Raw genomic sequence first — 25,939 nt, 5'->3', positions numbered from 1 at the left:
AGTGAGGTAGAACAGTGGGCAGACTGAAAGGTCAGTGATGTAATTGTGTCCAAATTCAGCCCCGCCATTGTCCTGCATGTAGATCATTCATACTCGTCATCGTGCTAATGAGGCACATTGGCCCTTTAACACTCCAGGCTAGCTACTTCTCAGGGGAGCTCTTTCCACGTGGCCCATTGATGACGGCTCCATTCCCCGCCGAGCATCGCTTCCCTTTAATCATCCCTCTTGTTCAAACTTCCACTGTCGTCGCCGCGGGCGAGTCACAAGTGCGAACTCACCACTGTTTCATCAATATTCTGACGTTTCTATTTCCTTGCCGCAGGATTGTCGTGTGATACATTTTCCTCACAGTGATGGACTGTACCGGCCATACGGGGTTGCTGTCACGGGACTTAAATAGTTTGAGGCGATACTATGTAAAACACGATACTGAATTTGACCTACACTGACAACATAAAGAGGGGGAAAAAATGCATCATGCACCCTGACAGTTTTCTAAACAGGGCCTTTGTTGACTCTGGCATAATTATTGGTACGTATGTACCCTGCTTTAGCTTTTGGCTTTGACATAAGAGTAGTTCTGTGTTGTGGCTGCCAAGTGTGCAGAAATTCCAGTGAGGTTTTAGCCCAACTGTGGTGTTAACAGTAAGGCCAAAATGTGAACAGCTTCCCGTCAGACACATTGTCGGACGTCGGGCAGTTGAATAAAAATTGATTTGGTTCTGTAATTTTCACACATGAAAGCTGGACAGGCACTCTAGTGACCCCAAATGTGCATGTACATTCTAAGCCAGGGGTGTCAAACTCATTTTTGTCGTTGGCCACATTTTAGTTCCCGTTTCCCTTGGAGGGCCGCTATGACTGAAACCAAATAAAAAAAAGTAAATTATTAACGATTTATTCAACTATTGTTTAAGTTACTGTAATGAGGGGTTTGGTTACAAGAAAATGGTTACAATATGTCTTATTTATTACCTATGAGAATTTTAAATTTTGGTAGAGATTTTAGCAAGCATCGTGGAAGTTAGCATGTTTGATTTGCTTTCGCGGGCCACATAAAATGACGTGGCGGGCCAGATCTGGCCCCCGGGCCTTGAGTTTGACACCTGTGTTCTAAGCGAATAAAACATAACTTTTCCATACGACTGTGTGTCCCCTTTAAAGCGAGCTACCATGAAAGTGCTCTCTCTAAATCCAGCGTGCAGTGTGATAATCCCAATCAAATTCCAGACAGAGGAAAGATATGTTAGTCGTGTTAGTCGTCTTCTATTTTTGGAGTCAACTTTTTTTTTCTCCTTTTTTTCCCTCTTGTGTGTATTTCAACACAGAGATTTGCCGTCACGTTAAATTAAGGGCACGGTGACTCATTTTCTGCAACACACGTTCGAGTTGAAAATACTGTTATGTCTCAAGGGTGTGACAAGATTTGCCGTTAAAATTTATTAATGGATGGAGAGCAAGTTTGACAGCGAAATCGGTGACTACGCGGCAGCCAATCCAATCTGTACTCGCTTCCTTTGAGGCAGCGTTTTTTTAATCACATTGTGTGACAGGTGATAAATATGCATTAGTTAAAAGGCATCAATTGGGTCTGCATCATACAGTTTTAGATGCTGTCGCTGAGATGCAGACATTGTTGTGTTAGTTTAAAAAAAAATGGACCAGCCTCCAATATAAAAATGCAAAATAACAGAAAAAAGCAACCTCAGTTTGTCAAGTGTCCATTCCCGGTAAGCGGCGTGATAACGATCACACGGGACTGTCACTGTCACCACTCTCAGCGGGAGCTATTAGAAAGATGGACATCCGGCACAAGCGGGAGCTTTGTTGAGTTCTCCGCTTTAAATGGTGTTTGCAGTCTCTCGCCATGGCAGATTAACACTGGTTTGTCATCATGGGGAAGTGGGGGCGGGACGGGTGGAGTGGGGGTGGGGGTTTATGGTATATAGACCGGAAGCCTTCGCATCAAGGAGGCACATATAAAACAGATTTTTTAGTGGTAGTTCACATGGTGTTGGAGCTGGAAAAGTCACACTGGGGAATTGGTGTTGATTGATATTGATTGGCCTGCATCTACATGCGATCAGCTTACCTGCTGAAGTCTCCTTAGACAGGAGGACAATGAGGGCAAGGAGCCAAAAGCAAACAGAACATCATGACGGGGATCCTTTCAGTGCATTCACTTTCTACTCATGTCGTGATTGCTTGAAAAATATTTAATCCAGTACAAGATGAGATTTCTTCTTCGTGGAACCCCAAAGCCCAAAACAATCCGTTTCATGACAGTGGTCGACATCAATCCATCCATTTGCTATGAGTTGGAGTTTATCCCAGCTGACTTTTGGTGCACCCTAGATCGGTCACCAGCCAATTGCACATATAGACAAACAACCATTCACACTCACATTTGCATCGTTGGACAATCATACAAGTAGAAATCAGTTACGCTGGTAAAACTTACAAACAGAGCATAAACCCATACTTTTACATTTTATTACAATGTTGCTGTGTCTAAAGACGAGTAGACCTGACGATAATTGGGCACAATTTGAGTATTTTTTTCCCCACTTCCAACTAATTGTCATATGTCTCTGAAACATAATGCAGAGAAATTTTCTTTTGGTGTAAGAGTGATTTAATTTTTTTTCCCTCCCCGATATGCTCTGACAATCGCAAATGTCAAACCTATTCAATATTTATGACGGCAAATGTGTGTGTGTGTGTGTGTGTGTGTGTGTGTGTGTGTGTGTGTGTGTGTGTGTGGTCAAGTGTGATTGTGATGTAAAAAGGAATGCTAGCCAATTAAGAAGCAGCCTGAAGCTAGCGTTAACAACTTTAATGTATTTTCCAGATAGGTTTACAGATTATTTTCTTCTTCTTCTACTACAGTAGTACGTTTTCTTCTTCTTTGTACTATTTTGTACAGTCTAGCTGCCCTGCAGCACCATGCTACCCCCCACAGGTCAATTTTGGTACCACGATTGACATCTGTGCTGGAAGAGAATTTGTAATGCTTGTCATGGTCATCCCGACCACAGTCTGTTTGAGACGCTAGAGGAAAAAAAAATCTGTGTGGGTCAGCTTTAGATCAAGATGTTTTGGGTATGAGATGACACAGTCTCTACTGGAGTGCTCCATTTCTCGCTGCAAATTAAACTAGTCACCTTAACAGCCACGTGCTAAGAAGTCAATATACTATGGGAGGCTTTCGTTTAATCTCTACTGGTATTGTTAGTTATGGTGTCTCATCTTGACTGATGAATTCGATGCAGCTTTTGGTTTTAAACCGGGGCCGGAAACCGGGGCTGAATTCGAAACTGTAGAAAAGTGGGACAAAATAACCAAAGAGCAATGCCAATTCACATGAATGTACCAAAAAGAATATTTCTAATTGCTTTATTTGCATATTGTTGCTGTCCTGTGAAGAACACGTATGTCAAGTTTTGTCATTTAAAACATGTTTTCCATCAATGGGGTGTTAGCATTTTGAAATGAACATTCAACGGTTTTTTTGTTTGTTTGTTTGAGAATGACAAAAACTAACAAATATGTTTTTCAATCGGACGGCAACAATATCAGCATATATACAAAATAGCAGCTCCGGCTTGGAGCTGTTCATTTGTAGTCTTGGAACAACAAAGGAAAACTGGATGATACAAAACTGTACATCTGAAACTCTCAAGGTTTATTGTCTGGGCCATAATTTATCAAGAATCTGTTGAGAAAGCAGGGCTATTCTGACCATGGCCTGTGAGAAACTATTGCATCTCTCCTCAGAGCGGTCGTTGGTCAGCCCGAGGCCTGGCGGGGGTCTGGTATGAGCTCCGCCTTCCTCCCTGACCTCTGTAATTGAGACGCAGGAAGAACACTGCAAACGTGTATCAAATGGAAAGCTATTTTAACGCAGACTGCTGTAGTGGTTGCCAGGGAAAACAAATCCATTGAGGAGTCGTCTGCCCCTCGCGGTTTTGGTGGCGAGGCCTGCTGCGGACTCTGTGATTAAAAGGAACACGCGCTAATTTAGCTCCAACCGGCAGCCAAACTCGAAAGTCAGTGTCAGGCGGGCAGGACATCCCGAGATAAATGGCTATTTAAATAGATACTGAAAGAGGCAGAATGCCAGATGGAGTTACTCTGTGAAGGAGAAACTCCAAGGGCCATGCGTCAGGTTGTCGTCAGATACGCTAAAGCCGTGTTTCCACCAAACAGTGCAGTTCAGTTGGGTTCACCACAGTGCGGTTCAGATCCATAAATCCCTATCAGGCTTCCACCGCGGGTTGCGCAGGTCGGATGCACACAGCTGGGTCAACTACGTCAATAGTGTGACATCATAGCGGCGAGACAAGATGTAATTCGCCAATGAATTATGGCAAAAAGATAAACACAGCCCAGTCCATAAGCTAACAGCATGCCTTGCTTAACGCAAGATGACCATAGTGTACTACTGTGACGGGTACCCCAGACAAACCTCCTCCTCTTTCATGCCAGCTTCCCTTATGTCTTCCCTCACAACATCTGTCAACCTTCTCTTTGATTCTCTTGATTTTACACAAAAAGCATTAGCAAGGACTTTTTTTTTCATTTACAGCCACCTGAAAAATATACTGTGTTGTAGTGTTAATCACAGATTTTTAAAAAGTGCCTTGACACCGACTCTGACTTCAGCATTGCCAAAAACATCAAGTAAGGGGGCCCATATAGGTAATAAAAGACTTGATTCAGGGCTGATATGCAAACTATGGAATGCCAATACTTGACTCACTTCAGGTGCTAGAAACCCATCATACCCCACTGTGCTGGAATTCTTGGCTTTCAAATTCTTCCACACCTAACTCATCCAAGCATGTCTTGATGGACTTGGCTTTGTGCACACGCTCCATCAAGAAAACGTCTTACCCCCAAATTGTTCCTACAAAACTGGACGCATCTGTGATCATGATCGATTGGCTACAAGGTGTTTCTTAGTGCTTTACTACATGTCGTGTACTCTGGCTATACTTTAATTTGAAAGTCAGATACCTGAAAAGGTCACAGGAAAGCTGCCCGGCACGAGTGCTGAGCTGAAAGACAGCCGCCAGTTCGCATGCAGAGATCCACGTTGAGTGATGTGTGTGTGTGTGTGTGTGTGTGTGTGTGTGTGTGTGTGTGTGTGTGTGTGTGTGTGTGTGTGTGTGTGTGTGTGTGTGTGTGTGTGTGTGTGTGTGTGTGCATAACAAATATTGGAAGAAAGGCTGTGGAGCATCTGCACACAACACGCCCACTCTAAGAATGCAAACACAATTATCTCATCGGCTCATGCTGTTTTTTTCCCCCCATAATTAATTATTTTCTGCAAACACATCCCCATGTCTCATACAGTTTGTAAATAAGTAGTCTTCTATTACATCCAATACAAGTTGAATTGAGGAGAAAGACGGTTTAATGCTTTCCTCAGCTCTAATGCTTTCCTAGCAACTTTTAAGTTCTTTTTAATGCTGAACTAATATTCTGAACGTGGCTTTGTAAACATCTCGTCTCCTATAGTTTGAAGCAAAAAGTCACATGGAAGAACAGGGCAGCTTCATTAGTGATGTATCACCCATGCCCCACTTTTTCTGAGATTTAAGAGAAGCAGAGAGATACCGTACTTCTTAGAATAAGAGGATTTTTGGTAGAAGATCACAGGCCGTGAAGCTGCGGAACCTTCGCCTTCATTTAGGACAAAAGAGTACTGAAGAGCAAAAGAGAGAGGCGATCACAAAACGCAATGGAGTCGTAGATGCGTCATGACGGGCTTGCTGCACTTTTTCTTGCCTCAAAGCCACAGTAGGATCTTGAATTGTTTGATAAACACTTTGGATTAAAGCAGAATCGGCAATCGGTCCCTTTGAACAAGGCTCACAAAAACAATTATGATTTGACCCTTTGTTTCTGTGATTGAAACCTGTTGCCCTTTTCGGTGTTTGAGGCTGAGATCTGCAAAACCTCCAATTTATGTCAGCTGGAGTCTATTCCAGCTGACTTTGTACAAAAGGCTGGGAACACCTTGGACTTGTTGCTAGCCAGTCGCAGGGCACGTTTCGACAAACCATTCACACTTACATTGTAAGACTATTTAAAGTTTTCAATTCAACTACCATACGTGTTTATGGAAAGGAAGAAAAAGGAGAAAACCCAAAAATGGGAAGACTCCAAACAGAAGATTTTAACCCAAAACCTAGGCTCAGAAGCAGATGTGCGTACCACGAGTTGATCACCCCTTTGTTTCAGAAAGTCAGTTGAAATACTGACTTGAATACCAAGGAAATGAAAATAAAAATGTGTTTAAAGCTAAACAAAGTCACCAAAATATTACAAGCACCTGTCAGCGCACCGCAGAATGGCCCTAATGTAATCTGTTGACTGTGCTTTACTGTATTTTAAGGAGTGGCAAGAGAAAGGCTATGTAGGTTCCTCCCTCACTCTGCCTTCCGCGATGATATAGTGTCATCTAGTGGACAGCGCTGGTAACTGCATGCATTGGGGCTCGTTGCACTGAGTTATTTATGGGCCATGTGGAGTAAAGAGGGAAGGAGGCTGACCTTTCCCAGAAGCATCTTTATTGTTCTGTGAAAATGTTTTCCCTCTCGCATAAATGACCTCCATCAATCATCAAATGCATAAGCGGTTTCCCTAAACACTTGATTTATTTGCCACTTAATCCCACTCAGAATATGTCAAGAAAAGTAAGCCATTTGACTTCATATCAGAGTGCAGGAAGCAGTGAGCTGGTGAAAGACAATAGAAACAAAAATATAAATCAGTAATCATCATTATTAGCCTTTTTTAAAATGACTTTTATTCATCCATCTATCCATTATCTAATCATTTTATCCTCACAAGGGTCGCAGGCATGCTGGAGCCTATCCCAGCTGTTTTAGGGCAGTAGGCGGGTGCCACCCTGAACTGGTTGCCAGCCAATAGCAGGACACACATTATCAAACAACCATTCATGCTCACCCTCATACTTAGGGACAATTTAGAGTGTCTCATTAACCTCCCATGCATGTTTTTGTAATGTGGGAGGAAACCGGAGTACCCGGAGAAAACCCACGTAATTGCGGGGAGAACATGCAAACCCCATACAGGGAGGCCGGAGCCAGAATCGAACCCTGCACCTCTGCACTGTGAGGCGGATGTGCTAACCGCTCATACACCTATTATTATTATTCGTTATCGTATTATTTTTATTATTATTATTATTATGATTATTATTTCACTTTTACAATTTATTGAGTAGTCAGATAACAAACATTTCATACATTAATAGTAGTAGTGGTAGCAGTATAGTGGCAATGATAATAATTATAGGCGGTTCAAATTTAGTCTCACTTATTTTAGGACAGGTTTGTTTTTTGGAGCCGCCTTTAGAAATGGCCAAAATGACCCAGTATCAATGGCCACTTTCAACCAAAATAGGACACTCCTCTCCCTTTTGGGGCATTGGTCCCTAAAACTTATATGAGAATCTCCTCATGATTGACCTGCCAATCAAATTTCACATTTCTTAGTGCAACTGGCTTGGGAAATTGAAGTTTCCAAGAATGTCATGGTATTGAGTCATCAAATGTTGTCGCCGTGCTCCGCCCACCCACGCAAATTGGAATGGTTCATATTTCATCACAATTGGACAAAATCTTGACAGAATGTTAGTTCTTTGACATAGATCAATAAGTACCGTACATGCATCAAGCCAAAATGGCGGACTTCCTGTGTGTTTTCCTTCATGGTTCACGGAGCCTTTCTTTATGGTTTACTCATGGTGAACATGCTGACGAAATTCCATGGAACCATCAGTGAAACTGGCTATGAGGATTTACTTTACGAACATTTTGGCGATGATTCGAGAAAGTCCTCAAAAAAAGTGTTTATATGGTCAAACAATAGCCTGCAGCACACCTGCGACCTTGAGGATTGGCGGTAAAGAAAATGGATGGATGGATGAGAACAACCAAGAATCAAAGCAATTTTAAGAGGTTCTTTGCAATGCATGCTTGCGACCTGAGTAAAAGCTTTCAGCATACCTACTTTTATCAAAAGATTAAAACAGAATACATTAATGCATTCCCATTAAGTGTTTAGAGCATCTATGTTGTTGCACAATCATCCAAATGAAGCAACAATGAGCCAAGACATCCCAAGTCGAAGTGTAGTTTACCTATTTCTGCATATTTGCATCAGTAAAATGTAACTTTTCACTCTGGTTTCAATCCACATCTTTTCACGGACCCTGCAGATGTCGAGTGACATTAAGCTAATCTTGAACGCGCAAAGGTTTTTTTAGTTCGACATCGCCCGATCGTCAATCTGTGGCTGCAGAGTGCGTCTGTGGTGACCCTCTGGGCAGCATCAGAGCCGCTGAGGTGCCTTGGCATCAGTGTGACAGGATTAACACATCAAAAGCGCCGTGGAGGCCCACAAGCGGCGTGGCAGGCTCAGCACAGCACCTTTCATGTTCTGCTCAGGTTCACCGCAATTTCACGAGCCAACCTGCAACCCGGGCACCCCCCCCCCCCCAAAAAAAAAGATAATATGGCCAGCCCGTCTTTATCAGGAGCTCTCCTCAACTCTAGCGAAATATGTCACATTTTGTGTGCTTGATGAAAGTTTGAAGTTGAACACGCTCAAGTCAGAAAGCGCATAGTAAAGTGAGATCTGTAAGAATGTTTGTCATTGCTGCTGCCGTCCTGCCTGGTCTAATATAGGGACATAAGTCAGGCTGTGCACTATTTGACCTCGCCCAGCCCACTTGCTGACCTGATTCTTGAAATGGTTTTACGCAAATGCACAAACTCTGTCTGAACCCACATGACTACAAAAGCCAATCAAGGATATCTACGTACCTTAATGTTTCTTGACAAGTGGATTTGTTAATTTTAGCAAAAAAAGTCTGTGACAAAATTTTCATTTTTATTCCTTTTTTTTTTTTTAAACACATCAAGCAAACCCCAGTATGTTTGACCTTCTTGTTGTGATCCTATCCGCCGGCGTTCAATGAAAACTCAACTATTTGCTTTTTTTGTTGTTGTTTTTGTATTCAAGTTAAAACAATACATTGTGGTTATGCCACTATCTTGTGGGATCGTGGTGCTGAGGAACTTTCATTAAATAAGTTGAGGATCGTGTGCTGAGGAACTTTCATTAAATAAGTTGAGTAGCTTCATTTAGTATATAATAGGGCCACCAACACTTCCTATTGATAGACTGATTTATTGATTCACTTGAGCGTTTTTTTTTTTTGGTTTTTTTGTATACACAGGTACACACCCACCGGCCAAAACGTTATTTCATGGACCATGACTTTCTTGATTTGACAAACCAGCCAAGATTTTGTGGGTCAACTGTACTGTATAGTGGTTGAATAGGAATCAAGCCTATTTTGGAGGTTTAGGTGGTCTGTGGGGGTCATTTTTTTAAAATAAGTTGCTTGGTCCTTTATCCGAAAAAGTTGACACGGCGGGGGTGTGAAACCATTCTATGATAACAGGTTTTAAAGGTTAACGATGAACAAAATTGCAACCCAAATTTTTGTATTATTGTATAAACTCATTTAAGGTCCCAAAGGGGTACATTAGTAGACGTGGTGGTGAACAATGACCCCTCAACAGTCAGTGGCCACACTAAATGTTTTACTTTATGACCTTTATTCTCTCTCTCTCTCTCTCTCTCTCTCTCTCTCTCTCTCTCTCTCTCTCTCTCTCTTTCTCTTTCCTTAGGTTGTTGACATAAAAGAGAAACTCAAGCAGTCCAAGAGATTTTGGTCCAGTCTGCCTGAGGAGATGTGTGTGGACACCAGACTGGCTGCTGGGAATGCAACTGATGACCAGTGCTGGAATGGACACACCAAGGGGAGGTAATAGGCACCCCCAGCGGTTACGGAGGCTATAGTCTCCCCATTTGTGTTGCATTCACCCTGCTGAGAAGTAGGATATTTTGCAGTTTGAGCTTTTCAGGTCTGACCTCAAAACATTTCCCTTTAGATCAAAATTCCGTATTTTTTTTTTTTCTGTTTCAGATGTCTGAATAGTTATTTTTAAAATGTAAAGGGGACATATTATATCACATTTACTTTTAAAAGTAACTATCTCAAATCATGTTAAACTATAATATATTCTTTCTTCTCCAGTTACTCGACATACCGGGATGTGTTAACTTACATTATTGTCCTCGGTCCATTATAGATCTTCGACAAGTTTAGTCATTTCGCAGCACTCACACACACTTTCTAAGGGAATTACCGATGCTTTCAAACCTGTCGTATGTGTTTATTTCCAAGACTGACATGTGTGTTTTTTCCGAGGGGAACAAATGGTGTACTGGCAAGCAATAGTAATGGAATTGCACAACAATCCTCTGCTGCTTTATCAAAAAGGCCGTTGTAGCGTGTCAACTGTTCGAAGCTTTATTTATTTATTTATTTTTAATGGCCAAATGGAATGTTGTGTCATGTTGTAGTGCTTTGTCTTCACACTCAAAGGCATCTCATGAGCATGTGACTCATCAAAAGATAATGGTCTCCTCTTTCTTTCTAGGTCAAGTTTCACAAGATGCCTTTGTGTGTTAGTGAGCGCAACATGTACACTTAAAATGACGACAAAAAAAAAAATAAATCTGGCTTGCTTTTATCCAAATACATCTTCATTTGTTCTTATTCTCTCACAAAGGTATTTCCCAGAAGTGGTATTGGATGGACTGACTAACCAGTTGAACAACCCTGAGGTCAATGTGGACATCACCCGTCCAGACACGTTGATTCGTCAGCAGATCATGGCTCTCCGGGTGATGACCAACAAGCTGAAAAATGCCTATAATGGCAACGATATCTACTTTCAGGACTCAAGTGAGTTATGTGCTCGGCTTTTTCCTCTTCTTCGGTTATTAACGCTGAAGCTACATGGAAGCATTGGGGGAACATGCAAACTGCACAAAAGATTGCGGAGATTCGAAACCAGACTTGTGGGTCAAACAATCAGAACACATATCGGCAACCCTTCATTTTTGTATTCACACTTTGCAATTTAGCAACCTACTTCAATGTAAAAAGCAAGAAAAATAAATAGAAAACAAGGAGGAAAGGAAAGAGGACAAAAGAATAGAAGAAAAGATTCATCTTCAATCTGTTCTGTCACACTCGGAATCAGCTAGCAAGCTAGTGGCTAGCACAAGATGCTACTGCAGCAGTCTGTAGCTTAACTTAGTATACATTCTTGTCATATGAACCCGATGAAGTTCTTTGTTTATTAGAAACTTATTAATATGCTGCACAAGTCCTGTCAAGCCAAAGCAACGGAAAAAAGACCACAAATAATGTCAAGAAACCATCAACCAAGCACCTGCTGTACACATGATTGTAGCCTTTTTTTATGCATAAATGCATTTCTTATCCATTAAACATTGTCGTGTGTTGTTCTATAAATCCCCAGTATTAATTTATGTTTGCTTTCACCACTGTAGGTGATGAGGGCAGCGGCTCAGGCAGTGGAAGCGGCTGCACAGAGGCCTGCCCCACAGAGGCGGATGTGGCGCCTCCCGAAGCCCCGGCCGTGGAAGCCGACCGGAGAGGTCCAGTGGAAAGCTCTTCTTCATCCCTTCTGCCCCCCATGGGCCTCTTAACCACACTGGCCCTCTCGGCTTTGGTACTCCAAATACATTGGAGATAATGCAGGAGAAAACAGGCGGGGACCATCTTTGCCAGACAGTATTCAGGCTGAAGAAATCAAGTGAGTCATGCATCAATATTGCCACTTTCCCAAAGAATGCACATCCATTGACTTGATAGGTCACAACATCGTTCCTCTTTCCAGTGCTGAAGCCGACCCCCACAAACTCTGCTTGAGAGATTAAAACTATTTTTATTAAAGGAAAAGAAAAAAAAACACTCTTTGCACACATACCTGTAAAACAGGCAGTAATGTCTGCCCTCATGTGGATGAATATAGCACGCACTTTGATTGTTTGGACTTTTTGTGTTAAGGAAAAAAAAAAAAAACACTCTTTGCACACATACCTGTAAAACAGGCAGTAATGTCTGCCCTTATGTGGATGAATATAGCACGCCCTTTGATTGTTTGGACTTTTTGTGTTAAGGAAAAAAAAAAAAAACACTCTTTGCACACATACCTGTAAAACAGGCAGTAATGTCTGCCCTTATGTGGATGAATATAGCACGCCCTTTGATTGTTTGGACTTTTTGTGTTAAGGAAAAAAAAAAAAAACACTCTTTGCACACATACCTGTAAAACAGGCAGTAATGTCTGCCCTTATGTGGATGAATATAGCACGCCCTTTGATTGTTTGGACTTTTTGTGTTAAGGAAAAAAAAAAAAAACACTCTTTGCACACATACCTGTAAAACAGGCAGTAATGTCTGCCCTTATGTGGATGAATATAGCACGCCCTTTGATTGTTTGGACTTTTTGTGTTAAGGAAAAAAAAAAAAAACACTCTTTGCACACATACCTGTAAAACAGGCAGTAATGTCTGCCCTTATGTGGATGAATATAGCACGCCCTTTGATTGTTTGGACTTTTTGTGTTAAGGAAAAAAAAAAAAAACACTCTTTGCACACATACCTGTAAAACAGGCAGTAATGTCTGCCCTTATGTGGATGAATATAGCACGCCCTTTGATTGTTTGGACTTTTTGTGTTAAGGAAAAAAAAAAAAAACACTCTTTGCACACATACCTGTAAAACAGGCAGTAATGTCTGCCCTTATGTGGATGAATATAGCACGCCCTTTGATTGTTTGGACTTTTTGTGTTAAGGAAAAAAAAAAAAAACACTCTTTGCACACATACCTGTAAAACAGGCAGTAATGTCTGCCCTTATGTGGATGAATATAGCACGCCCTTTGATTGTTTGGACTTTTTGTGTTAAGGAAAAAAAAAATATATGTGTGTGTGTGTGTGTAAGATTGTTTAAAAATGTGCTTATTGATGACTTAAAGTGGTACAGTTATGTTCAATGTCACATTTCAATCAGATTCAAAGGATTTAATGGCAGGAGTGACAGGGGCAAACAGTATATAACTTGCAACTTCAAAATCATCAGTACTAATCATGGATTGTCCTTCATTTTAAATCATTAAATATATTTTTTTTCATTCATCTATTATATTCTTACAATGATTTCAGCTATGTCTGAAGAGTCTGTCTTCATGCCATGTAGTCATCAAAAAGGAAAAAGGCAGATATTGTATACTTTCCTTTGCCTTGCAACAGATTAATTAACTTTCTGCTAAATTCTTTCAGATTTTTGGGTGGGGGGGGGGGTCTGAGAGTAGACAGTCTGTGCTGATGTGCCTCCATTGCCATTCTGTATTTGTTCACAAGGATGATTATGTTATGATGATTATGTTGTTAGTGTCTATCCATTGAAAGTACAGCCATTCTGTTCAAAAGGTCTGAATGCTAAAAAATATTCGATCACTGTTAGTGAAACTGTACTCATTAAAATGCATTTATGCCTTCCAAAAAAAAAAAAAAAAAAAGGAAACATTATGAAGGCCGGCAAACTGTTGTGTAACTTAATTGGATGCGGCTAATCAGGAATTTTGTATGTTAGTTCGAGGCTAGTTCGATTATGACTAAAGAAATCCAGCATTTGCGTGAAGAGACACTGAATGAAGAAAGGACATAACGCATCCTGAATTATAGTCACATTATTATCACACATTCTCACAAGCTGTGAACAGGGTATTGGACTACAGTAAGAGTTCAGCATTTCATCTATTTTGATATATTATCATTACTGTTTCATTGGCCAGTGAAGTACCGTATTTTCCGCACTATAAGGCGCTTTGGAGTATAAGGCGTACCTTCAACGAATGGTCTATTTTAAAATTGTTTTCACATGTAAGGTGCACCACATTATAAGGAGCATAGGATAGAAGTTACAGTAGTGGCTGCGGTTGCATTATGCATCCACTAGATGGGGCTACGCTAAAGGGAATACAATACAGGTTAATTTATATAGAGCTTTCACAACTGCCGCAGCTGTAACAAAGCTCTTCACAGAACATTTAAAATACTGCGTCCAAGAAATCAGAATGTTGATCCATATAAAAGGCGCGTTGGATTATATGCTTTTAGGTGCGCCCGATAGTGTGGAAAATACGGTAGATGTTCTGGATCCGAATCTCAGCTCTGGCATTCTGGAGTGAAGATTTCATGATTTCATTGTGCATCTATACATTTTCTCTGGGTATTCTGGATTGCTCACATTGAAAAAACAAACAAGTAAATTGAAGCCTGCAAATTTTCAATGGGTCTGAAATGCTTGTTTGCTGATTTATACACTGAACTGGCGATCAGTCCAGGGTGTAGCCTACCTTCCCCAAAAGGGGCAGCTGTGTTTGGCTACAGCTATGGAGTTCAGAACATTCAGAGACCTTGTCCCATACCATTCAAATTCACATATGCAGGAAGCTGGAGTAACCTGAGAAAACACTGAAAAACATGAGCCCGGATTCAAACCCACAACCTCTGAACTGTGAGACAGAATTGCTAACCAATCATCCACCGAAATAAATAGTATACAAATCACAAAATTACAAAATACATAAATTATCACAGAAATTTAATCAAAGGCCGATGTCAAGCTTCTACGTCCTCACACATCTTTTCAAATGTTGCCCCTGTCTATTTTGCCAAAACTACTGCAATAGCCACGGTTCTAGAAAAACAAGTCACAAAAATGCCCCGGGAAAAGGACAAAAAAATACTTAGTACGTCTCAAAGTGTGCCATTTCTATAGCTGCACTAGCACAATAATGAAGAATATAAGGGGGATTATTAAAGCGAGTGTGCGTCAAAATGCACAGAAAAGGGTCCCCTGAACGTGTTTTGTGAAGCCTGAACGTCGGTGTGTTTGTGCAGTACAGGCGGGCTGGAAGGCGACCACAGTCACCTGTGAAATGAGAATCCGTGGAGAGTGGAGAAACGGACAGGCCTGAATGCGTCTCGTCAGTAGAGCGTATTGTTGAGGTGGTCGGGGGCCTGGCCACCCAAAAGCAGTTTCTGTGCGCGTCCTCTGAAAGCTTGTGTCATTCATTTCATAACATATCAGCAAGGATTTATACGAGTGTACAGCGTGTCATTCAAAAAGTATTCTTTATAGTGCTCTTATGTTTTGTATCATCAAACCTTTAATGGGAATATTTTTACAATACAAATTTGGGGAAAAATGTATCCAGAAGTGGAAATGCTTCAAGACAATATTTGTATTTCTCATCAGTGCATTGTTGTTGTTACATTCAAATGAACTCCAAGCAGATGAGGAAATATGCCTTACAATGCAATGAAAGGGGATTGCATTCAGTGTTTTTGTACTGTTCTTAAGAATAAATATTTCTTAAAAAAAACATTCCAATAGGTTCTCATTTGTGATGACTACGGAATGCGAAAAGACCGAGTTTCAATCAAAATAGATGACATACATTTATTGTGATTTATTTATTCTTTTTTACTACACGCATGTTCAAGGACTCAATTAGCCTATGTTATGATTTTCATTGTTTCCGTATGTCACGCATCTCCAACAGTGATTCCCAACCACCGTGCAGCTGTATATTAGTGAGGTCGTCAGGTCGCAAAAATAATGTATTTACTACAATTAAATGTATCACTGTTCATCAATTGATACCAGTGATAAACAGTGACGGACAGAACAATAAATTGTTTCTCCACTAGATGGCAGACGGGACAATTAAGCTTGTGTTTGAATAAACAGCACCAAATTTCACACTGAGTAAAAACATTTGTGAGGATATTAATGGAATTAATTTTAGTATACACTATATACTTTATGTGACATTTTTGTTTGGTTATGCACTTTGTCCTCTTATAAAGTATGTGTCTTGGATCAATAAAGGTTAGGAAACACTGATATGCATACAACAGGGTTTGAGAAACTTGTCCCGATGAGGGACCATTTCACTTTGTATGTGTCGGCCAAGTTTTATGTTATTTAGTCTGGATCAAGTGCTCTAGTTGTCTGTATACACGACCCACCCGGTGTAGGTTCCCCACCCCTGATCTACACGATTAATAATTTCCTTTTGTATCACGCAGGCCACTGTAGGTTTCATTCCTTTCCGCTTCTGCAAACTGATAGGGATCTAAGCTTCCTCCGTGTACTTCCTATGTGTGAAGTCAGCTTTTATCAGGGGTTCGAAGCCTGTGTTTCTGCGCTGACGAAGGTAGAGCACGAAGATAAGGAGAAGCGCCAGGAGCCCGATGAAGACTCCCCCGAGTGTGGATCCCACCACAAACACGGAAGATCCTCCTGCATCTGGAAGAAAAGAAAGAAGCGGACAAGACATTAATCACTTTCCATCAAATGCAGAAATTACATTCAATTGTATTTTCATCCATCAATTTTCAAAACCGCTCACCATTATTATGGCGGTGGATAAGCTGGAGCCTATCCCACCTGATTTGCATGAAAAAGGGAGAATACCGTATACCCAGGACTAATTGCCAGCCAATTGTATTAGTTAATGGCCAGCATGTTTGCCTCACGGTTCTGAATTTGGGGGTACAAATCTGTGACCTCTGCCCTGCGAATAACTGGTGACCATTCCAGGATGTGCTCTGCCACCAGACTCCAGCTCATCAGCTACGCTAATAATGAAAGGCACTATACAAAATGGATGGACATTTTAAAAAACTAGCTTTTCACAGCATATCATTGTGAGTGGAGAACTACAATGCAATGCAAATTGTAATAAAAACAAATGTTTATATTGTATATTATTATTTTATTGTATGTTGAATAGTTACAATTATTGTATATATCTATACATTTATATATATATATATATATGTTTGTATATGTGTATAGAGCTATATTGATATTATTTTTTATAACAGCTTTTCTATTGCAATACTGTAGGTGTACCTAATAAAGTGTCTCAGAAACCCCTGTAGGTCGTGCAGCAGTTTAAAACAGTGTGGACAGTTTAAGTAACTACCCAACTCTGTGATTTTTATTGAGGAAATAAATGCCGGTTAAATACATTTGCCCTTGTGTGTCAAGACGCGTAAAAAAAAAAAAAACCCGGAAGAATGTATTCCCGGTTGACGTCGTGAAGCGTGAAGACGCAAAATAGATACAGATATAGTAATAGAAAAACTTCACCTCGAGCAGGTCCACAAAAATTCTATATGTTCTTTACGTGCTATTTTTGTCCCAGTTATTGGCCCCTTTGGTTTTTTTGTGTGTGAACACTTTCGTAATTGTGCGATTTCTATACGATTTATTGTCCACGGGGGACCTTCAATTGGCTCTAGTGTGCGAAGCTATGTTAACCTTAGCCACGTAGCCGCTAACGTCACAAGGACTTCGGAGGAGATTCTACAACGCGACGGATTTTTTTTTTTTCCTCCTCTTTCACCCGACCAGTGGAAACAGCTGTCCGCTTGGATGATCCTTGGAGAGATATCAAACATTTTTACATGGTAGGAAGTGTTTCTTGATCCCAATAAGGAGTCATTCCGGGGATTTAAACGGTCAGATTAAGAATTATATGGTTTTTGGTTTTGAAAGGAGGTTGCCAACAGGTGGGATTAATATGTGTAAGGAACGACTCTTGACCGTGTGAAAGTTTTTAAATTTGGCGAAGTTTGTTTTGATGAAAGAATGACATGGGCTGGTCACAGCCAAACGTGAAAGAATTGCATCTAAATCAGTTCTCAAAAAGCTCAATGTGTTTCACGAATATAATATTACATAATTGTCATATGCATTTGCTTATCATTTTTATGGTTAATTTTGAGCAGAACTCCAAATGTGTGCCTAACTTTTGTAGGGTCAGTACTGCGGACCTTGAGTTGAACACCTGTTGACTCTGGCATTTATTGGATGCATTTTGAAACATTATGTTTTTCTCTCTTTTTATTAAGTGCAAAATGACCTCTACCTTGACCTTTTATTACACTTAAAAATCTTTCACTATTTAATTCATCTAAAGGGGCTGACAGTACATTCAATGCGTTGATCAAGTACCCTTCGAAAGTGTTTCATATCTGGCTAACCATTGCAAAGCTTGCATCATGTTTCATTTTCTTGTTTTTGCAAGGCATACTTCAGATGTCCACCTCGTCTTGTGTATGCAATATGGAAATGACATGTCAATCATGAATATACTGAAATCATCAGAAAGAGAAACGGACCACTAATTATTTGCGAAAAATACACCCCCCCTCCCCCACAAAAAAGTTTTTAATGGCTCGTATGCTTCACTTTTTCATATATTTAAGCTCTTTAAACAATAGTCTTTATTTATTAATTTATCTTTTTAAGGTGTAATATTTCAATATTATTCACATCTTTATTATAGTCATTCGGCTTGCATGCTTTGCTTGGATGTTGTGTTGTTTTAACTGTGGAAACTACTGAAATGGGTAATTAATTGTGCTAAATAACGTGTCTACCCATCCATTAGAACAGCATTATCCCCTGATACCTTCAATCAGCGAACATTAAGTTTTTTTCTCATGCTTTTGCTTTTGAGTGCCTTTTTTTGTTTGTTTGGTGATGTAATCGCAAATTCGTAGAATAGCAGAAGTGGTAGACACACATTTGTTCCGGTTGCTCACTGCAATATGGGTTTAACAAAAATAATAAAAGAACATAATTACCTTCAGTCGTGTACTCAAGTCAACTATGTTTCGTACCAATGCCTTGAAAAATTCCCCATCACATGTTTTAGTGAGTATATAATTCATCATTTAACTTAACGTTGTTCTCTTCTTTTTTGTAATTATGTCATGTATGTTAAAATGGGCGATGCATGACATCTTGCCTTAAGCTAGCAGCGCTGTCCAATCTTTTCCATGTTGGAAGTTTTTTTTTCTCAAAAATTTAATATTGTTCAATATATATCTGTTTACACTTGTGTGAAAATATTAGTAGAAGCATTGCTTGTCCGGTTAGTAAAAGTTCCATCATGGTTAAGTATGAGGAAGTTTGAGAAAAAAAAAATTCTTCTTCTTGTTTCGGGAACACAATCTTTAAATTGAAATCTGCAAATCACAGCTCCTGAGACTGTATTACCGTATGTGATTTTGCTTCAATTGATCAAAAATACTCGCTATTTCACCTCATAGCTAAGATTAAAAACAAAAAAAAAAAAAACAAAAAAAAAATTACCTCTGACATTGACCACTTGCTTACCTTCAAAGGCAACAGCGTAGGAATACCCCAGCTGCTCTGATGGAATGTAGATGTCTTCATTTGTAATTGGAGGGAAGAACGGAACCATGTTGTAGTCCCGGTTATGACCGATGGGGGCCATTTCATCTGGGAAGCTGGCATTGGAAGGGAGAAACCTCCTCATCCACTCATCGAAAATGGCATCAGTGAAAGCGTGAAGGACCTGAAAGGCAACCATTCATAATTGAGTACTCCTCGCGCTTGACTTGTGAGCAACCTGTGCAATCGGAGTCTGACCAGAAAGATGGGGTCATTGGCTGCAGAGTGAGGCAAAGAGCTGGTTCCGTTGAGTAAAGCGTGGACCAGATTGTGAAGATTGTTCACGGTGTCATCCAATTCGCCGTTTGGTCTGTCATACCCTTCCAGGGCGTTTCTGGGTGTTAAAACACGAGTGTTAACAGAGTGCAGTGTAGTCATGGATGGCTGAACATGATCTATTCTAAAGGTCTACCTAAAACTGAAGGAAGAGTTGGTGAAATATGGAGGGCTGTCAAAGTCCCGGATGCCAAGGCAACTGCGAACATCACTCATGGTGGGCAGAGACGTGTTTGCTCCTCTCATCACGCCTCTCTGAATCAAACCCTCATTGGTGCCATTGCAAAGAGTCACCAGGCGATTGTAGTCATCCAAACTGGAACAAGGAGCGCGATACTTTGTGATTAATGGCAGTCATGTCACATTCACTAACCACCGTAGTCTTAGTGCTGTCATGCAGACCTGTTACACACCACCCCCCAGTTGGAGAATCTTGACTGGTTACTGATGAGGGAGGGGTTGTCTGGGTTTCGGCCTCCCAGCAAAGCGTCTGTGCACACGTCACAATCATTTTGCCCCGTCGCAAAGTTCCAGTATGGTACCGCAAAGTTTTCATTGCCAGTCAGCCTCTGGGGGGAAAAGCAGGGTAAAATGGTTTTATGGGTGTTAGTAGGCTTTTAGAAGAAATATGTACTCCAGTTCTGTGTGATTCATGATGTTAATTCGGCAGATTGATACAAATGTATTTTGAAATTGTTACTTTTTGTATACTCGTTTCCCTCTCTCAATAAACTGTTCTCTTGTAGTTCATGTGTTGACGCAATCATCCAATTCAGAGCTTTTAGTTAACTTTCAAGTCATGCTTTTCTAGGAAATGTACATTTTTGTACCTGTAGGTCTCTTTCCAAGCTGAGGAGGTGGTACCTGTGCCAGGTGATGAATGCAGGTCCTTTGTGTGAGAAATCGATGGCTTTGAATGGGCGGCCAGGACCTGTTGTGGAAATAGTTTTTGAAATCTCATGTTTGGAATTGAGGGGGAAAAAAATGTTTTGCTATGACAATGACCATCCATAAAATTAATTTTGGGCTTTTAACACAGACAGCAGCTCCGAAAGCCATGCGCCAAGAACAGGCTGATGGCAACAGAGGATCATGCAGAATTTTTTTGCTGTAATTTATGCATAATGAATTGCCTTATATAGTGTAAATGCTATTGAAGTGTCACACACCAAGAAAAGCAGTTCTTCAACTCAACATTTGTGTATTCTCTTGACCTAGATAACTTAGAATCTAACAATCATTGCATGGCTCTATTTTTAGTCAGTGTTCTTGAATTTGAGTGTTATGATGAGAAGGACTACAACTACTTACCAAGCAGAGTATCTCGGACAGAGTAGTAGTGTTGCCACACGAAAAAATCATAGATGGAGATGTTGGCAAACTGGGGCTCAGTTCCATTTGGCCCCAGGAGGCCCAGCCAGTGCTGGGTGGCGATCATGTAATCTGGGTGGATAGTGGTTTTAGCCAGTTGCAGGGCATCCAGGAACTCCTGGAGCTCTGCAGAGGTCAGCGTGTGGATGTCCTTTCGAATGACGGGAGCTTTCCTTTGGTCGCAGTTTGGTCCAGTCCAGCCAAATTTGCACTGCCCACAGTCAAAACCTGCAAAGTTGCCTGAAACGCAGATAAAATTACTCGACACAATCATTGGTAAATTGCTTCATACTATATTTATGTGCATTACTCACCACTGCACCTGCAAGTCTGGTTGAAAAATTTGGTGGGCCATCTCTCCCGATCATCAACGTTCCTGAGTCTGTATGGCCCGCCCCAGGGTTTGGTGTCGACCCGTACGGCGGTGCAGTTTCCTCTCCCCGTCAGGGTGCCACATACGTTTGCAGGATCGGAGCCCAAGGCAGGGCAGCACTGCTTGGACAGAATCCCCTCCACGGTGCAACACGCTCGGGGGAACTGAGCTTCACCAGGTTGCAAAAATAAGTAAAAAAGGCTGAAAAGTAGTGCACCCGTCATTTTCCACTGGTTTGTTTATTCCGGTCAGTGGCGGAAAATCAGCTTGTTGATCAATTGATACGTAGCACAAGTGTGTAATATCCCTCCCTGTTGTGGTCCTCCTGCTTGTGTATCTTCAAATTAGATGCGAAGAAATTTTGTGGAAATGGCACTTTAAAGTCGAATCATCTTGTGTTCCAGTTGGTTTCATGCACATTATGGACGGCGGTATTTTGTAACGGGGGCTTTAGTAGAGCTGGGTGGGATTAGACTAGTTGGTCTTGTGACGATCACCTGACGGGCAAGCTGAGAAGCTAGACTGAGTTATGGACCAAGAAACATGTTTGCCTGAAGGGGCCATTAGGCATAAGACTTTAATGCACTTCATCAAGACTGTATTCAGTAGGTTCTCTGAAAAGATGAATCAGATTAAGGTTTTAGCCGACAAAATGTAACAATAAGTGGGTTAACATAAGTGCACAAAATAACTGGCTAATTATATTAGCAAGTGTTGTAATTTCTTTGAAAGACCAGCATTACCTAAGGGCAGGAGAGATTTGGGTGAATCTTTCACTTTGTTTTCCAAAAGCATGAGGGTTGGGGGTGATGCAGGAAAGCAAATGGTGCAATTCATGTGATCCTAAATCGCTGGAACACTGACATTTGGCTTCCTATTATGCTTGCAGCTAGGGCTGAAAATCACATCACTTGTAATGCATTATGAATGTCATATTTTGCCAACAATAACGGTAATACGTCAATGGGATAAGCAATATAATTAAAGCAAATCAGCTTTGATATGTCATGCTAACGAGGCAATTACTGGAGGATAAACTTGTGCAAACGCATTCCGCATACAAATATCAAAGAAATGATAGTTAATATATGAAAGCATCTCGCATTTTCATTTTTGTGCAGGGGCAAGTCTAGTTTAATGTTTTTTTTTTTTTGTGAATTTGGTAGACCGCGCTACGCCCTTGGCGCATCTGGCAATTTGGTGACCCAATGTCGACTAGATTTTAGACTTGCTAAAAGCAGGTCTAAGTAGTGGTGCAGGAGGTGTAACACATTGGTGGATTTGATCGAGGCGCAAGCAGACATATTCTGAACTCCACGGACGTGTGTGGTGGATGTCAGAATGGGACAAATCCTCTGAATCATTGTAGCAATCAAAGTATCGTCATTATCATCTTAAAAATATTTTTAATCGCACCCAATTGGGGGTGGTAGACAGTCTCCAAGGTTTCATCCACAGAGACCAACTTTACTTTCTATATATAAACTTGAGTTACCTAGTTACACGTCAGAAAGTTAAGTCTTCTAGGCCCTGCTGTGTCCAGCCCTGCTCTTTGTTTTTTACTTTGAATTTTTGCAGAGTAAAACTTTTACTTTGAAACTTTTCATCTCCTGTCTGCTCCTCACGTGACAGTGACACTTTGTGTCAAACTCAGAAGGATTTTCTCCGAACAAAACATACCAATGCATTACAAACCCACTAACACCCTCAGACAAAAGCTGGTCCGCCCCAAGGACAAAATCCCAAGGAGAAAGCTTAGTGATGTTGTTTTACAGCGCAGTATAGCAAGGAGTGCAATGACCTCTACATTGGAGAAACCAAGTAGCCGTGACAGAAGTGCATAGCACAACATCGACGAGCAGATTATTTGAGTCCAGAGTCAGCAGTTCATTTGCATTGCAGAAAGAAGTGACATTCTTTGAAGACATTGATGACCAAATTCTGGATAGAGAGGACCACTGCTTTGAAAGAGCTGTGAAAGAAGCCATCTCCAAACAGAGGAGTTTTGCGGCATCACCTCTCATCCAATTCAAGCAATGTCCTGACATCCCTGCTGCCCAAGATTGTCTCATTCCACTGGAAGAGTGGACGTAACAAGGTGCAGGTGAATGATTGACCACTAGCCTCGTCAGAAACACCAACGACCTGTTGTGCTGTGACCACCCACAATAGGCGCAAAAAGGGACGATTCACACCTAAAAATAAGTAGCCTTGTGAAATAAAGGTGAAACGTCTTCAACAAACCAAAAAAGTCCAGTTGCCTCAAATCAACATTTGCAGATTGCAGTGACTTGATGACTGAGGGTCGACACGTCATTGGTTCATAATTCGAAGGCTAATAATAAAACATTAAGAAAATGTTGAAACCGATTACTGATTTGTTTTTGTAAATAATGACAAATTAAAAACGAATTTATCTTATTTGCATGCATATCGGACACCAATTGTACCAATGTACTTCATTTTCCAGTGTAAGGTGTGTATGCTTTATTTGCATCCTTGCTTTTGAACGTCAGCCAGTCATCTGTGGTAGTCGTACAATAAATTTCCCTACATTGCAAAGCATCATTAAGTCCTAAATTTCTTCCTGCAGTCTGCGTATGCTCATGTGGATCACAAGACTCTCTCGAGTATCCCTTATGTTGCACTTGTGACTGCGTTTCGGTTGACGCAAGCATCAAAGTGTGGTTGTGACTCAGACGCATGACTGCCGGGGTTGTCTCTTTCACCCGGCAATAACACACTGTGCATTCCAGCCGCTTGCCTTGTGACTGCTGACGTTTTAAGTCAGAGTATGGAATTCGGTGTCAAAACGACAACGAGACCCAATCGCACCACAAACGAGGAAAGAATTATTTGGACGTCTGCGCTCATTGCTTTTATGTGAAAGCAAACACGCATCCACCCACGTTTCATTGCAACTGATGTCGTCATTTGTTTTTGTGTGCATTTGTTTTACCATTCTGCAATAATTACCAAGCCGATGGGTTATAGTCACAGTTTGTTATGAATGTCCTTTTCACTCTTGATTGTGGTTCCTATTATTTTCGTTTGTTTTACCATATACACCAACAGTAAATAGTACATCATCTCAGCGCCTACAATACTAAAACCTGATAGCGCCCTGGGAAAACTGTTTCGTCTTTTCCACAAGAGGTCTCGTGAGCTTCACTGGACTGACGAGGTTTAGAAGAATTCCTTGCCCGGAGTCAAATGGAATGTCAGAGTGGTTGTGCTTTTATCAAGTGCCTTGAAGAGCAAAGGCACAGTAAAGGTGTTAAAATGAACCGTGATTATGGTATGATTTGGATTGGTCCCAGTTTTACGGTTCACCATACGAATGATGCCCTGTTTTGCCTTTTGCCCGCTTAAAAGGGCAAATCAAAGAAAAGATAAACAGCATTGAAAGTTAAACAGTTTACGAAAATGTATAATTTGTGCATTAGGAGCTTTGCTTACTAACATTGAAACTTCACACGTAAAGCACAAATTTAAAAGTGTGTGTGTGCGTGCGTGCGTGCGTGCGTAAACCGTGGTTCCTAAACCAATCATCCATCCATCCATTTTCTAAACCGCTTATCCTCACAAGGGTCGCGGGCGTGCTGGAGCCTATCCCAGCCGTCTTAGGGCAGTAGGCGGGGGGGCACCCTGAACTGGTTGCCAGCCAATCGCAGGGCACATATAAACAAACAACTATTGATGCTCACCCTCATACTTAGGGACAATTTACAGTTTTCCATTAACCTGCCCTGCATGTTTTTGGAATGTTGGAATGCGGGAGGAAACTGGGGTACCGGGAGAAAACCCACGCAGGCGCAGGGAGAACATGCAAACCCCACACAGGAAGGCCGCAGCCGGAATCGAACCCTGCACCTCTGCACCGTGAGGCTGACGTGCTAACCAGACAACTGCCGGGCCGCCCATGATTCCGAAATACAGAATTTTCTTGAAAAATTAACACCAGTCATTTATAAATATGAGTTGCCATCCAATGTTTTCATTAAAAGTCATTGTTGTTGCTGTATTTTATTTATTTATTTGTTCTTTTATTTTTTTTTTACTAGTGTGCAACCATACATGCTTTTAAAAACAGACTTGGTTTTTCCTGCCGAAACACAGGATGGTGCCAAAGAGCTGTGGAGAAACAAAGAGTGAGGTTTATGGGATTTGAGACATAAATATGAAGATTGAAAACTAATTACCGGTAGTCTTCAAAAGATAGGCCGTATACATTTAAGCTTAAATAAGTTGAATTAAAAACAAATTAAGCTGGATAAGACACTGAAACAATATAGGACTCCTAAAGTTCTTAACAATAAAAATAGGACAAAATTCTTGCAGAAATATAATAAACAATAAGCATAATTATTTCCATAAATTTTGAGTCAGCGCAGTTTGACTGTTTTACATACTAGAGACAAGCAAATAAAAAAAATGCCTTGACAAAGTTAATACTCATTTTGCTTTATAGATGTATTCGTTTAACACTATATTTAATATTGTAGTTGTTCATACTGCATGGGAACAGGGAAATATTAGATTCAACTCTCAGTGACACACTGCACACTGCAACTTCAGCAATACACAGTTAAATTTGTATTCACACCAAATAGTCCAAATAAATTTTAGCCGTGATTGCTCTT

General features: G+C 40.8%; 2 protein-coding genes across 4 annotated transcripts in view; one reads left to right on the top strand and one right to left on the bottom strand.

Annotated features, from left to right (window-relative positions):
- LOC109523406 (glypican-6) overlaps nt 1–11,997 on the top strand; it is an 84,321-nt gene extending 72,324 nt beyond the window's left edge. For all 3 annotated transcript variants that reach the window (XM_019882544.1, XM_019882547.1, XM_019882545.1), the window contains 3 exons: nt 9,738–9,874; nt 10,686–10,861; nt 11,476–11,997. In XM_019882544.1, the coding sequence (XP_019738103.1) occupies nt 9,738–9,874; nt 10,686–10,861; nt 11,476–11,681 (519 nt within the window). In that variant the 3' untranslated portion in view covers nt 11,682–11,997. The remainder of the gene's footprint in view (nt 1–9,737; nt 9,875–10,685; nt 10,862–11,475) is intronic.
- A 3,150-nt stretch (nt 11,998–15,147) lies between these two features.
- Nucleotides 15,148–21,741, bottom strand: dct (dopachrome tautomerase). Its single transcript, XM_019882527.1, has 8 exons — nt 21,238–21,741; nt 20,864–21,163; nt 20,383–20,483; nt 19,955–20,121; nt 19,689–19,868; nt 19,475–19,610; nt 19,199–19,400; nt 15,148–16,312 (listed from the first exon to the last, which is right to left on the bottom strand). Exons 1-8 carry the CDS (start codon nt 21,518–21,520, stop codon nt 16,140–16,142), a joined length of 1,542 nt encoding a protein of 513 aa, XP_019738086.1. The 5' UTR covers nt 21,521–21,741; the 3' UTR covers nt 15,148–16,139.
- Between the last annotated feature and the right edge of the window lie 4,198 nt (nt 21,742–25,939).

The sequence above is a fragment of the Hippocampus comes genome, unplaced genomic scaffold (assembly GCF_001891065.2).
Source record: "Hippocampus comes isolate QL1 unplaced genomic scaffold, H_comes_QL1_v1.1 scaffold111, whole genome shotgun sequence".
In the NCBI taxonomy this organism is placed as follows: Eukaryota; Metazoa; Chordata; class Actinopteri; order Syngnathiformes; family Syngnathidae; genus Hippocampus; species Hippocampus comes.
Note: the sequence above shows the minus strand (reverse complement) of the source record. Positions and strands in the feature narration are given on the sequence as shown.